This window comes from Salvelinus sp. IW2-2015, unplaced genomic scaffold (genome assembly GCF_002910315.2).
Source record: "Salvelinus sp. IW2-2015 unplaced genomic scaffold, ASM291031v2 Un_scaffold2818, whole genome shotgun sequence".
Taxonomy (NCBI): domain Eukaryota; kingdom Metazoa; phylum Chordata; class Actinopteri; order Salmoniformes; family Salmonidae; genus Salvelinus; species Salvelinus sp. IW2-2015.
In genome coordinates this window covers 124579-137485 of record NW_019944118.1, presented here as the reverse complement: position 1 = coordinate 137485, position 12907 = coordinate 124579, and the positions used below count along the sequence as shown (strand labels likewise).

Here is a 12907-nt window from a genome sequence, read left to right as displayed (position 1 = left end):
CTATCTGCACACCTGGTCCTGATCATCACCCCTCCACTTCATATAGCGGCTGACCTGACATCCATTCCCTTTGCCGGATCGTTTAGCATGAACAGTATGTTGTCCAGCGTATGCAAGCTCCAGTTGGATAGAGCTTTGTTTTTGTTGTTTGTACGTCTTGCTTGCCTTGAATTACCTCCGTTTTCTGTCTTACAAGTCATCACCGAACACTCATTCCCATCCCTACCTGGTCGTCGGTGACTTCAGTTACTCCTTGGATCTGCTTACTCAATTCCATCAACTCACCTCCGCTGCCCCTCCGCTACTTGGATTTTTTCTATCACTACATTTAAACTTGTAAATAACTACTCACCGGTTCGTCTTACTCTCCTTGTCCTGGTCTGGCTTCTGGTTTCTTACTTTAGAGAACCGTGACAGAAACGATCCGGCCAGGATGAACCAGCGGACCTGGACTCCGTTTCTGGACATGCCATCAACCCATCGGGGAAGATTTGGAAACACAGCACGGCCGCTACAGGAGATAGCGATTTCAGTCCAGAACTTCTCTGCTAGCTGGCGAGTATCCAGGATCAGCTCAGGTTTGCCGCGGATCTCCACCACCGTTTCACCCCTCTCACCTGCCGCTTCTGGAGCGTTTCCTTCCGTTGAGCCCAAGGTAACCGACGCCTGATAAATACCGAAGGGGAGTTTGGAAGATGCGTATCATTTCTTATGCAGTGTGTTTAGTGTTTGTTCTGCAGCCCACTCTTTACGCCACAGACAAGGCTAGGATAGCTTTGTTATTGAATGCTGCGTGGTAGAGGCTTTTGGAATGGGCTTTCAGCTTCTTGGGAACAACAGGACACCTGCATGGCTTCATACCAGGAGTTCACGGCAGAGATGAGAAAGCTTTTTGACCATTTCCAGTCCGAGTAAGGGACGCAGCTAAGCGGTTGTTCTCTCTTCCCAAGTAGCTCGTTACGTGGAGACTTTGTGATTGAGCTTCCGGACATTGGCTGTTGGAGAAGTGGGTGGAATGAGAGCACTTAGCAAGCGGCTTTTTACCAGGGGTTGTCGGGAGCAAACTCAGGATGAGCTGATCTCCTATCCGGAGCCTTGTGAACCTGGACAGTTTTGCGTCGCATTATCTATTAGGTGGATAACAGAGTCGACCAAAGAAAGGAGGGAGAAGCAGGGGTCCGGTCCAATCATCAGGCTACTCGGTTACCATTAGGGTCAGGAGGTGACCAGAAGGTGTAATCATGTGGTTCCTCCACACGGGATGAGTGGAGGAGTCCTGCCGCCAGTCCTGAACCTATGCAAGTGGGGACGGCACGGGTTAACTAAAGGACGAAGCGCCAACGTGACGTGAGACCAACAGCTGCCTCTACTTGGTAGCTCGGGACATTACATCTCCGTTTCTCCTCGCGCCCGTTTAAACTGCTCGGCTCGTAAGTTTGGGGAGGTTGTTGTTTCAGCGAGCAGTTTCAACCTCTTCAAGAGCCCTGTCAGACCTCGTTTTCCTTGCTACCCTCATAAATAAGAATTTCAGAGTTTAGCGATTTAACGCTTTCATCGATTCAGTGCCGATGACAAGGCTTCATTGATGCCGACTTTAGTGGAACAGCTGGGGCTTCCAAGGAGCAATTACCGAAGCCATTTGAAGCAACCACTCTGAACGGCAGTAGTCTGGCACGGATCACTATTGAGGACTGAACCGGTTAAGACTCGTTGTGTAGTCGGGGAATCATTCAGAGGTTATTCTTTTTCATTTTTTGCCTTCCCCCATGTTCCTCTGTTCTTGGATACCCCTGGCTAAGAGAACACAATTCCCTCGTTCGATGGTGGTGACTGGAAAGGTAAACTAGTTGGAGCATTGAGTGCCATGCTAACTGCCTCAGGACCTGCCTGTTCTCATGCCTGTCCCCAGTCGGGTTCAGTGAGTCTTGCCTCCTCCTGATTTGTCCCTGGTTCCTGGGAAACATTCACGAGTTTTGGGTGAGGTGTTCAGGTAAGCAGAAGGCTCAGTTCACTTCCTCCCACCGACCTTATGAATTGTACGATTAATCTGTTCCCTGGAGCTGCCTTTCCCAAGGGACGTTATTACAGTATCTTCGACCTGAGCGGGAAGCCCTGGAGACCTACAAAAGGGTCTCTTGCTGCAGGTCTCATTCTTTCCCTCGTCATCACCCTGGGAGCTGGATTTTTTTTTGGAGTAAGAGGATGGCTCTCCGACCCGTGTATTGATTATTCGGGGGTTGAATTGATTACGGTCAAGAACAAGTACCCCTGCCCTTGATGAGTCGCTTTCGATTCTTTTACAGGTGCTTACTGTGTTTACAAAGAAGCAATGAATCGTCTAGGGGCGCCAAAGTCGTATCATCTGTACGGATCAAGAGCCCGATGGGACAGCAGCTGAGTGTCCGACTGAGGAGTTCGATACACTATGGAACGACTTCGAGTTCCAGTGAATGCCCGTTTCGAATCTTCCAAGAGACTCCCCCTCAGTGTTGCCACAAGATATTGATGTGAATATGTACGGTGGCTGAGGATGATAATGTAATCTGCGTGTTGTTAGAAAACCAAACTGTGTATCGTTTACTCTGGTGATGCCGACATCCTTGGGATTTCCTCCCAAGGAGCTATTCACAGCTACATCCCAGCAGGTTAAGCAGGTCCTCCAGCAGCGGGTTATTAGGAGAGCCAGGTGCTGTGGTTTGTGGAAAAAGGACATTGAGTATTTGTGAATGATATTTCAACGCCCACATCTACAGTCGGCTTCTCCGTGGTTACATCATCTCGCAGGGTGAGATCTAAGATCCGCGACCAAGAGAAGGTTCGGGCGGTTCGGCGGATGGGCCCCGTCCCTGTACGCCTTGCAACTCCAGGTAGATTCCTCGGGATGTTTGCGGAAAACTATAACTATCGTCGGGTTATATTCCTGATATATACAAGTGCCGGCTAGGCTCTCCCCACTTTATACAGACCCTTGCTCTACGTCTCACTAGATGGTCACACAGAAAGGCTCTATGTGTTGGGACTCCTGAGTAAATCTCTGAGCGTGTTGCTGAGAGCTTGATGAGCGCGCATTTCACGCAGAACGCGCGTCCATTCTCACTACTCCGAAACCTGACCATCTTCCCTTCAGTTTGTTGTTGAGTGAACGATGATACTCGATGGGGGGTGGGGCGCGTCTATACCGACAAATAAATTATCTCATGTCCCTGCCTGTAGTCCTTATTTTTTTGTCTCTTATTCCGCGCCCGCCACCAACTGGATGGGTAAGTAAATACAGCATTGGAAGCTTCCTCCGCCATTCCCATATAAGGGGGCCCGGGCCCTCGTCGGTACTTATGTATCAGACTATTTTCTTTAATCGTCGGGGTCTTCTGTTCAACCTATGTATTCTGAGTGAGCATGTGAATTACTACGATTCGGGTAATCCGGAGTCATTCATCTCATGTGATATATAGCTTGCCTATGCTGAGGTAGTGTCTGTTTACACTGGTCATGGAATGGAGCGGTTAGCAATATTCTGGACTTGGTGGTCTGGATTGCGCGCTGACCACAGAAGAGTATCTGGGGCATTTTCTTCGGTCCCATCGCTGCAATCGGTCTAAAGCGTTTCATCAACTGCCCGATCATGCCGAGTGGGACTCTGTTATGTTGGGACGCTTCACTGTTTTCCCTCACGTTGCCGTACGCTGGTCGTAAGAACGGCACAGAAACGGACGCCTGTGTCCCCGGTAATTCTCCTAACCGAGGAACATGGGTTCCACAGGGACTGAGTCGTATTAATGTCTTCACAGAACCTCATTACGTCGAGGGAAGCCACCTCATACGATACAAGGAAGAGATGGAGGGAAGTTATGTAGAGATTGGCCGGGACCCTAGGTAGTATTCTCAGGTTTCGCACAGCCCTTGAGCCACACTGTTAGTGAATAGAGGTAGAACGCCAAGTCCGAACGGCCAGTCTCTGGCTTAGTATGCGAGTTCAACTGTAGTCGTCGATTATGCTCCCCTTCGCCACAGATCCACAGTTATCTTTGTAGGGGATTGGGGATAGAGGGATTGTGCGCTGGCGCAGATGAACGTAGGAGTATGCGGATATCCTCTGACATCAGAATCACCTTTCGATGCATACCTGCTTCGTGACTAAGTTCTCTACCGCACTTGCAACGCCTAGGCAGCTGCCTAGCGAAGAGCCTAGATACGAGCCCAGTAGGCGATATCGCAGCGAGGGGGGTATATGATCCACTCGAATCTGCGCTTCCTGAGTGCTGTTGTATGCTCGATGTTGTTCTCGCTGCCCTGTGAGTGTTATCTTTACGGTAGTACCTGGAAACGTCACCCTGTCTGGTTGCACGGGCGGACGGTAGCTAGATCGCCTGTTACCGAGACTCGTGATTGCCCGGCAGGATTCATGAATCAAGTGATGTCTATGTGCGCCGGCTCAGTCAGCCCGTGATAGCAGTTTGTTTTGTTGTGGCTATAGTACGCCTCCTTGGCTTCGGCCGGTTGAGAGCTTACTACGCGAGCTTTCCTTGTGCTGAATCGACCGTACATTCACCCGGAACAACTCTCCCAATCCCTACACTGGTCGTCGGGAGCTTCAGTTACTTCCTTGGATCTTCTACTTGGATTATTTCTATCACTACATTTATTAACTTGTAAATAATACTCACCTCTTCGTGCTTACTATCCTTTTGTCCTGGTCTGTGTCTTGGGTTCTACTTTAGAGAACGCGTGACAGTCGATCTAGCACTTAGCTAGTCAAAAGTGGCGCAGATGATGTCCAATTTCTCACCAAACGCAGTAGAAGGAAAATGCCAAACTCCCGAATGCAAACGTGTCATAATTGATAAAACTATATTGAAAAAACTACTTAATCGACGAGATATTTATCACATGTTATCAACATAAAATAAAGCCGGAGTTTATTAAGACGTCTATACGAACGCTTTTCAGAAGCCAATGATGATATCTTCCCGCCGTTCATTATCGACTTGCTAGACAAATGGAAATTGGGGGTCAGTCATTCCAGAGTTTGTTCGACTCAGATCAAGCTTAGGACGACGCATTCAACTCTCACCATGCTGTTGTACATCTTAGTGGAGGCGTTATATAGATCGCACTGGATACCATTAGATTCAAGATTGTAGGATGCGCTCTGGAACAGAGGCCTCATGAATTTCAATATTTTCACTTCCTGTCAGGAAGTTTGCTCTTGGCAAATGGTTCTTGTTTTACTCACAGATACAGATATAATTCAAACGGTTTTAGAAACTTGAGAGTGTAGTAATAATAATATGCATATTGTACGATCTAGAATAGAGTACGAGGCCGTTTAAATTGGGCACGATTTTTTCCCAAAGTGAAAATAGCGCCCCCTACACACTAACAGGTTTTTTAAGGGGGGAGCAATGATGTCTGCGGCTAGGTGTAGGAGGCGGGGGTCTAGTTTATCAGGGCCAGGGTATTTTTTTTAAATCAATTTCTTTCAGGGCTTTACACACTTCTGAAACAGAGAAGGATGAAAAGGAGAACCTGGTGAAGGAGTGCACAGGGGTGTCAGGTACATTTATAGGGGGCTCAATTATACCTTTGACCTTTTCAAATAAACTGCCTGCGTCTAAAAAATGCTGGTTCAAGGCTTTCAGAATGGAGGTTCTCTCAGTTACAATCTGTGTGTCGACCAACAATTGTTTAGGAAGCTGTTTATCTTTTCTGCACTCCAAACCTTTCACTACTTGCCAAAATTTGGATGGATTATTAAAATTTTGTGAAGTTGATTTCAGGTAGTGGTCTGCTTTCAATTTACGGATCATAGCCACACCCATATTTCGAAGACGTTTAAAAGCCATCCAATCATCTGCCAAACCAGTCCCTCTTAGTTTAGCCCACATAGCATTTCGTTCCCTTATGATTTTTGTAAGTTCCTTAGTAAACCAAGGGTTCTCTCTGCCCTTAATCCTGCATTTTTTAAAAGGGGCATGCCTATTGCATACATCCTGGAATGCGTTGTGGAAGTAAGAAAAGGCTAGTTGAACATCAGGGATTCATTCCATTCTATTTCATTCAATGCTAGATACATCATGTAAAAAACCTTGAATATCAAACCGCTTCCAGTTTCTTTTCGTAATAACACGTGGAGATTTCTTAGGAATTTTACCATCTCTCACACAGGCAATAGCACAGTGATCACTTATGTCATTTGCAAAAATACCAGAAGCATTAAAACGATGAGGAGTATTGGTTAAGACCAAATCAATCAAAGAGGATTTCAGAGGATATTTTATATTCAACCTAGTTACACTGTTGACAATCTGAGTGAGATTGTAGGTATTGCACAGAATTTTCAGTTGATCAGAGCTAGATGTTAGCCAGTCCTGATTCAGATCACCCATCAGGACAAACTCAGAATTGACATTCTGTGATAACAATGTGAAAATACAATCCAGAGAGCCAACAGAGCAGATGGAGGTCTATAACAGCAAGATACAACAATATTTAAAGATGAGCCAAGGTTTAGGTTCAAAGACAGATATTCAAATTGCTTAGGTTTAGTAACAGAAGTCAGAACGACCACCGAGAACTTGTCTTTTACATATACAGCAACACCACCACCCTTAGATTTACGATCTGAACGAAAAACATTGTAACCATTTATGCCAATATTTTTTGTCTGTAATAGATTTTTTAAGCCAGGTTTCAGAAAGCATAAATACATCCGGGTCGGCACTTTTATCCATATATTCACAAAATCAAGCTTCGGCAGAAGACTTCTTACATTCATATGCAAAAACTTCAGGCCACTCTGACTACTTAATTCGCAGGGGTAAGAATGTCAGGACCTGGATTAGACTGTACATTCCAGACAAAAGAAGCAGCAAGATAATGGCAGTCTAGATCGAGGGTTACAACATTTGGAGTTACAGACAGCACTTGAACGAGATCCATAGTCACCAGAGTCTATAACGCCACATATTTAGGAGATGTGTAAAGTCCAGAGATATCGTTAGGAATTTATGAATAATGACTAAAACAATGTCTACATTTAGATAAAACTATAACTAATTGAACTCTGCATGGTATTATTATTATATCTGAATAATAATGTTAATTCATAAGGAAGGGATTAGGTAGTATGAACAAGGAGGATAAAAACACCATCCAACTTAGTTAGAGAGATTTGTGCTGTGGTTATAAAGTAAGCAAAAAGGTCGTTAAACTATGGTTGAACTGACCCAACTTAGCCCTGAATGTTTAGATAAGGCGTGGGTAACTTTTTAGGTCTTCCATTATCTTGAGTTGTCTGCTAAAGTGGTATAAATTATAGTGAGCCTTCAGGAGAATAAATGAGTGTCGTGTTGTGTGTCGTGTGTGCGCTGGGGAGTTGGAATGAACTTTTGAACCTGTTTAATCTTGGTCAAGAGGAGGAGATTTATTCTGTAACAATGACGTCATATCTTGTATATAAACTGTTGTTTATGGTTAAATGGGACGTGCTCCGAGAATAAATACTATTATCTAATTTTAATAAGACTGTATCCTGTCTATTTTATGTTAATAAGTATCTTACAAATTCTTATAAATAGACAGATTGATTTTAATTAATTAGTACATAAGGAATATGAATTCCTCTGACAGATATGGTTAAGTACCAAGAGAACTGACATGTCCTGACGTGTAAGCGCAAGAGTCCGATTTCTCCCATATTGTTCGGAAGAAATGTGCATAGTTCTCATATGCATTTCCGGAGCAAGCGTGGGGTTTCTCACAATACTCGAGGGAGAAACAATCATATATTTCCTCATTCACAGTGCAACGGGCTCTGAATCTATCGCCAACATTGTAAAAGCCAAGGGTAGACACCAGCAAAATGAACAACAACAAACATCATGTTTGTTGAATGCCCTAAAAGTCACGAATCAAAGAGTTCAAACGCTGATCAAAAAAAAGTCAACGATATATGCGTATGGTGTAGACGAGCAAAGGTTCGGGGAGAGAGAGAGAAAGTGATGAGGGTACCTGTACAATAATGGGAGAGACAGACCAGGGCAGGCGGGGAGCAGGCAGGCAGACAGGCAGAGAGCTCTGGTAAACAGCGCACATGGATCCTTGGTCGGCAGGATCATTGATTGGGATCCTCTGGATCAACGTGTACGACGACGTGTATAATTCACTTTATCTGGATTGATGAAGGTTCATTCAGCCAAATTGCTGTCGTACGTCATACCTTTGTTGTTGTTCTTGTACAGGGAGCTTGTGAAGGTATTGCCCCTATGTAGCTTGTTTCTGGTCACAGGTTCAGGAATGGTTAAAAAAATCATAACATGCAATTAAAATGTACCTTACAAATAGCAGTGTTGGGCGATTTGGAAAGACATAGTCAGTCAATAAATAATATAATAATACTCATAAGGAAAGGTTTTCATCTTTGGCTCACAATCTGTGGATAAAATACGAGTAGAAAGGTTTAAACATTTTGTAAAACATCACAGCACAATTGAAACATATATGGCACATGGAAACCAAACAAGGGTGGTCTATGGTGATAGGTGGGATGGGCTGAGAGTGGCTGAGGGTTGGGATTAAAGACCTTATGGTTCTTGTATGAAATGGAACGAGCGGCCAAACAATTGAAGACGAATATTCTGATGTTTTCTGACAGTGCAATGTGAGATTTTATTAGAGTCAGTATAGCAATGTAACATTATTGATCTGTCAGTTTCCCTATATAATTCCCTACTTTTCACACTAACATGGTATAAACAGCTCTACAGGCTTCACTGTCATGGTGCACAGTCAGTACACAACACTATGCTCATCATGTCTTAAAAGGATCAGATGGTGACCGGTGTCCCAGCAGGGTCAGACAGCCAGTGAAGACCAGTCTATAGAGCTCAGTTGAAATTTRCAGTTTATTATAACAATCAGTGAATGGATACAAATTTCCATCTTGAGTTGCTGGGTAGGATACAGTCTGAGATCTGGGAATAATGGTCATATCAATTATTGAACCATTGATTCTGTTCTTGGATAATATAATGTATAAATGTACACCAAGGTAGTTCTTTGTCATACTTCATCTGAGCAGTATCAGATGGTGACAGGGGTCTCAGTAGGATCAAGCAGCCAGGGAAGACCAGTCTGTGACCGCTGAGATGAACTTTTTCAGATGCAACACTTTATTCTCTCGGTGCAGCAAACACTGGACAAGCCAGAAGCTTCAAAGATTGAAACTATTTTAAGGCAGTCTGACAAACCTCTGAAGTTGACTTCCAAATTGTATCAAGGGTTGATAGAGGCTTTTTCTGATGAAACAAAACATGTCAAACAAAAATGTGAGGAAGACCTGGGAGACACTTCTGATGATGAATGGATACAGATATGTTTCAATGCCCATTCATGTTCATATAATCTCAGACATAAATTACTGCAGTTTACGACCATCCATATAACATACTATGTTCCAGTGAAACTGAATATCAAACACTCAGAAATGTAATTCCAGAGCTGGAGGTGTAAAACACAAAGGGGGACATATTTGCATATGTTATGATCTTGTGAAGTCTGGCTACATTCTCTTTTTGTTTGCTTGGAAATGTTGATACTGGAGGCTGTTATAAGAAGAAACTGTGTAACCATAGCATGTATAGCAGCTAAGAAATGCATTGCCATAAAATTGGAAGGTTGGTCATCCTCCCACAATGTCACAATGGATGGCAGAAATGTCAAATAATGTATCACTTGATTTGATGTATTACTAGATTAAGGGTATACTGTGCAAATTTGATAAGGTCTGGGTGCTTTATGGAATACTGTATGACAAAATGGGTCTGTAGCATATATATATTGAAGCATATATATWTTTTTATGGCACACGAGACACCTATCTGATTTGCGCCTGTTTTAGTGGACTAATCCATTGAGGAGGCTGCAGGGATGCCCCGGTCCAAGAATATGGTGATTGTGGCTCAGACGCACAAGGCTTGTCTCTCTACAGAATGAGCTCTCTCCCGCCATTTCATGGGTATTCATAACTTCATTGTGTGCATTGTTTACTATGTCTATCAATACCCATTTACAAATATCACCAGTATAGCCTACATGTACYGTTCATTCCCATCATTTCTAATCTGCACTGTTTATTGGTTAGGTAATTTCTGATAATTCATTGAATATATTATTATTACAGTCATTTACCGTTCTCAATGTTGGAGTGGACATGTGTTTTGCAGAACTCACACCTATGTTACACACGTGAGAAACTCGTTTTCGTTTATTTCATTCCATTTACAAGTTTTGTCAATTTATTCTTATTTTGTTTACTCTGCTTTCAATGTTGAGTAAGGCACCTGATTACCCATATTTAAAAGTAGGACTAGTCTACCTGTCCTTCATGCAAATTTAGGCCTATAAATGTGCCCATTTGGGGATGTCTAATTGCCTTAACTCACCACCACTAATGAACTGTGGAGCTTCTAAAAGTAATTTTTCTTCACCTCAAACAGCAAGGAAACAAAGTCTGTTTTTAGAAACAATTGAGAATAACAATAGTTCCTCAAAGTATTTGAACAATATTTCCATATCTCTACCTTTCGATAACCACTCAGCAAGAACGGGAAAAATGTAATGGTCTGATCCAATGGAAGCATCATAAAATACTTGACACAGTTGATAGTTGATACAATGTTTAGAGTTAGTTGCAGACAGGTCATGCATAGCCAATGTGATTTATAGGAAATACATTTTTATCAGGATATTGTTTTTATGTGTTGGCTTTATGTAGGCTATTTTTACATAGTTGGCAATTGCAATAAAAGTTATTTTTAGATTTGTATCATTTTCATTTAGATTAAGACAGTAGATTAACCACAGACAATGATATTGAGATACAAAGACTATTATATATTAAAATAAAATGTTCCACAATAATGTGCATATGAAAATTATTACTGGTACGCAGATTGGTAGACATTGTAAGATAAATTGGCACATAGGTTGGGTATATATATGGAAAAACAATTGTTTAAAAATGTAGACAAATCCATTAGATTGAAAGAAAATCCATTAGATTGAAAGAAAAGACTACTCTTGGTTGACTAAGATTTTTTGGGGTCGGGTAGAGTGAAATTTAGGGAGGACCCCCAGACCCCCTGCCAGGTGTTGTCCCCCCCTTCCTCTCCACTTCTAAAACAAAAGTTGCGCTCTTGGCGACAGGTATAAAGAGATGAGGCTCCATTTAACCTTGCAACAGTTTTGGCAGATTTTTACCTTTATTTTAATTTAAAAAAATATTTTTTTATTTTTTTCTGATATCAGGAAGTCTCCCTGTTGTGTAAGATCATGTAACTAACATTTCATATCAATGATTTTATGTGCATTACACTTTTTTAAAACTGCCCTTCGAATCTGCTGGAGGTTAAGTCCATATATGAGAGGGTTTAAGACAGGTGGTATAACAAGGAATTGTACAGCCATTGCATTACGCATATTTAGCGTAATATTTACATTACTATTCCACCCTTGCAAAGTATCAAACAGGGTCACTGTGATGTAAATAACCATTGTTATTAAATGTGGCACACATGTCTGTGTGAACTTAATCCTTCCCTTAGCTGACTTTACACAATTTCTTACAATCTTACAGTAAGAAAATACAATGAAAAGTATCTGTAAAACATGAACCACTATTACAAATTTGTTCAAAATCTGATTGATGGTAATGGGTAAACATGCATGTTTCAGTATAGACGGAATGTCACAGAAGAKYTTATCAATACGAGATCCACACAAAGGAATTCTGACGGCTAAACTAACTGCTATGAGTGCTATAAATAAAGGATAACCCCAAGAAAATAAGAGTAACTTTCTAACAGTTAAAGATGTCACAATGGTATGGTATAGTAGTGGTCTGCATATTGCCACATACCTGTCGTAAGACATCACTGTTAGAGTAGAAAGTTCACACATGACAGATGTGTATATTACATAGGTTTGAGTGAAACATCCACCATAAGATATCACCTGAACATCTGACTGAAGGTCCAGTAACAACTTGGGGTAGAAACCAGATGTTCCATACAATCCATTGACACATAAACTACACAGAAAGATATACATGGGCTCATGGAGGCCTTTCTCCTGAATGATTGTTAGGATCAGAGTCAAATTCACAGTGATGATGAGAAGGTATGTGATAAGAGACAAAATAAAATAGACCGATTTGTTGTTAAATGTCTCTTGTAAGCCAAAGAGATAAAAGAACTTGACTTGGGTTGAGTTCTCCATAACTTCTGTTAATTTTCTTCCTCTGGTCAATGCAGCAATTCTTAGTCCTTGCAAGGCTTGAGTGTGTATGGATGTGAATAAATTCAAGAGTGAATCATTTGATTCTGTTTAGGCTCAGACTAAACACAATAGTTTTAACAAAACTAATTCACTTCCTCGATCAAACTCTTATAAAAAAAAAAGAAGATCCCGATAATATCTGTACATTATCAGACTTCTAAGGTCTGAAAGAAATGAAGAAACTTGTGTCCATGAAATGTCTTCTTGCTTGACAGAGGATTACTGCTTCAATAACTTGTCCTGGTAACCTCTAAATATACCATAGTGTATGATCACATGGGATTGTAGTTTCAGTGTCAACATGTAACCACTCCATAGAGATGGATCTATATTGAGTTTATGACAAGCAACTAATTGGATTATATTTTCGTTATTTATGTATTAAYCCAGCAAACAGGGGATGTCCTAAGGACATTAGGCAACGTTCCCATTAGGTCCATTTAAGGGGGCGTTTCCCAAACTGTCCTGGGGACCCCAAGTGGTGCACGTGCATGTGTTTACCCTAGTACTACACAGCTGATTCAAATAATCAAATCTGAATGATTAGTTGATTATTTGAATCAGCTGTGTA

At 42.0% G+C, this 12907-nt stretch overlaps 1 protein-coding gene across 1 annotated transcript; it reads right to left on the bottom strand.

The window, feature by feature from the left end:
• Positions 1-352: 352 nt before the first annotated feature.
• On the bottom strand, positions 353-12276 carry LOC139025535 (olfactory receptor 1D2-like; the record flags this gene model as incomplete). The annotated part of the gene is made up of 2 exons (XM_070440679.1): positions 11626-12276; positions 353-666 (listed from the first exon to the last, which is right to left on the bottom strand). Coding segments are annotated over exons 1-2 (965 nt in total), but the record flags the coding sequence as incomplete, so codon positions are not given.
• Between the last annotated feature and the right edge of the window lie 631 nt (positions 12277-12907).